The 1055-nt window shown below is 34.9% G+C and overlaps 1 protein-coding gene across 1 annotated transcript; it reads left to right on the top strand.

The window, feature by feature from the left end:
* Positions 1-33: 33 nt before the first annotated feature.
* On the top strand, positions 34-591 carry LOC109593584 (uncharacterized; the record flags this gene model as incomplete). The annotated part of the gene is made up of 2 exons (XM_020008602.1): positions 34-227; positions 274-591. Coding segments are annotated over exons 1-2 (391 nt in total), but the record flags the coding sequence as incomplete, so codon positions are not given.
* Between the last annotated feature and the right edge of the window lie 464 nt (positions 592-1055).

Here is a 1055-nt window from a genome sequence, read left to right as displayed (position 1 = left end):
CAGTTACACTTTAAAATGAATTATTTTGGGAATGATAGTCTGTTTTATAAAATGGAAGGAATGTGAAAGAGTCAGTTAGCTCATTTTACAAAGTTCTAATGTATAGTAGTATATAATTTGATACATCACCCACAGAAACCATTTCTCTGTCAGCATGCTAAAACTACAAGTGGTTGTCTTCTTGTTGAGTGTCATTGAAGTTATTAGTCAATGTCCACCTTCCTCAGGTAAGACACTGGATGTGAATAATAACAACTGTATAGGTTTTTATAGGTATCTACCTGAGGTATAATGGAAACTGTTATCCTAATGGATCATATTTTTGGGATAAAAGTATCAGACCAACTCCTCTAGAGTGTGTATTACCTGGTGCTACTCTGAATGGTGGACAATGGATTGGTCCTAATGGAGCAGTTCCTTGTCCTGGCAACAATTCCAATCTTTCCTGCACTGTTGGGTCAGGTGCTAGTCTCAGTGTACACATACCTATCACTGACTATCTTCAGCTACCTGGTGATGGCTGGTACAAGTGTTGTCTACCCACTAACTGTTCAGATCCTAACACTAACATCATCTTTGCTAATATATTCAGTAAGAAGAGACTATATTGTACTGAATTAATAATAATTTTTCATTTGTAGGATTTGCACAGATAGAATCATTTGCTGTTGCTGATCTTCCTTTTGATATGACAGTATAGCCTCAGGAATACAAACTGAATTGTACTAAAATTGGATTACATGTCTCTTACAATATCAGAATAGGCATTCATAATACTGCGTTGGCTAGTTACACTGGATGTATTGATGATAGTAATCCTTGTCCTGGTACTGTGTTAGATAGTAGTATTTATAATATAAGATATTCTGTCAATATCACATGGGATGGAATGACTGTCAGTGGTGGATCAATCAATCAATCAACCACTGGAGATCAAATGTATCAGTGTATAGTGGCAGTTACTGATCAACCAACTAGAATACGTAATGTAACTATAAAAGGTAGCAAATTAAATTTGATCTTAATAATATCAGATTTACATATTTTTATAGTAC

This window comes from Amphimedon queenslandica, unplaced genomic scaffold (genome assembly GCF_000090795.2).
Source record: "Amphimedon queenslandica unplaced genomic scaffold, v1.1 AMPQUscaffold_787_Cont27197, whole genome shotgun sequence".
NCBI classification, from domain to species: Eukaryota; Metazoa; Porifera; class Demospongiae; order Haplosclerida; family Niphatidae; genus Amphimedon; species Amphimedon queenslandica.
The sequence above is the reverse complement of the archived record's forward strand: the minus strand, read 5'-3'. Positions and strand labels throughout refer to the sequence as shown.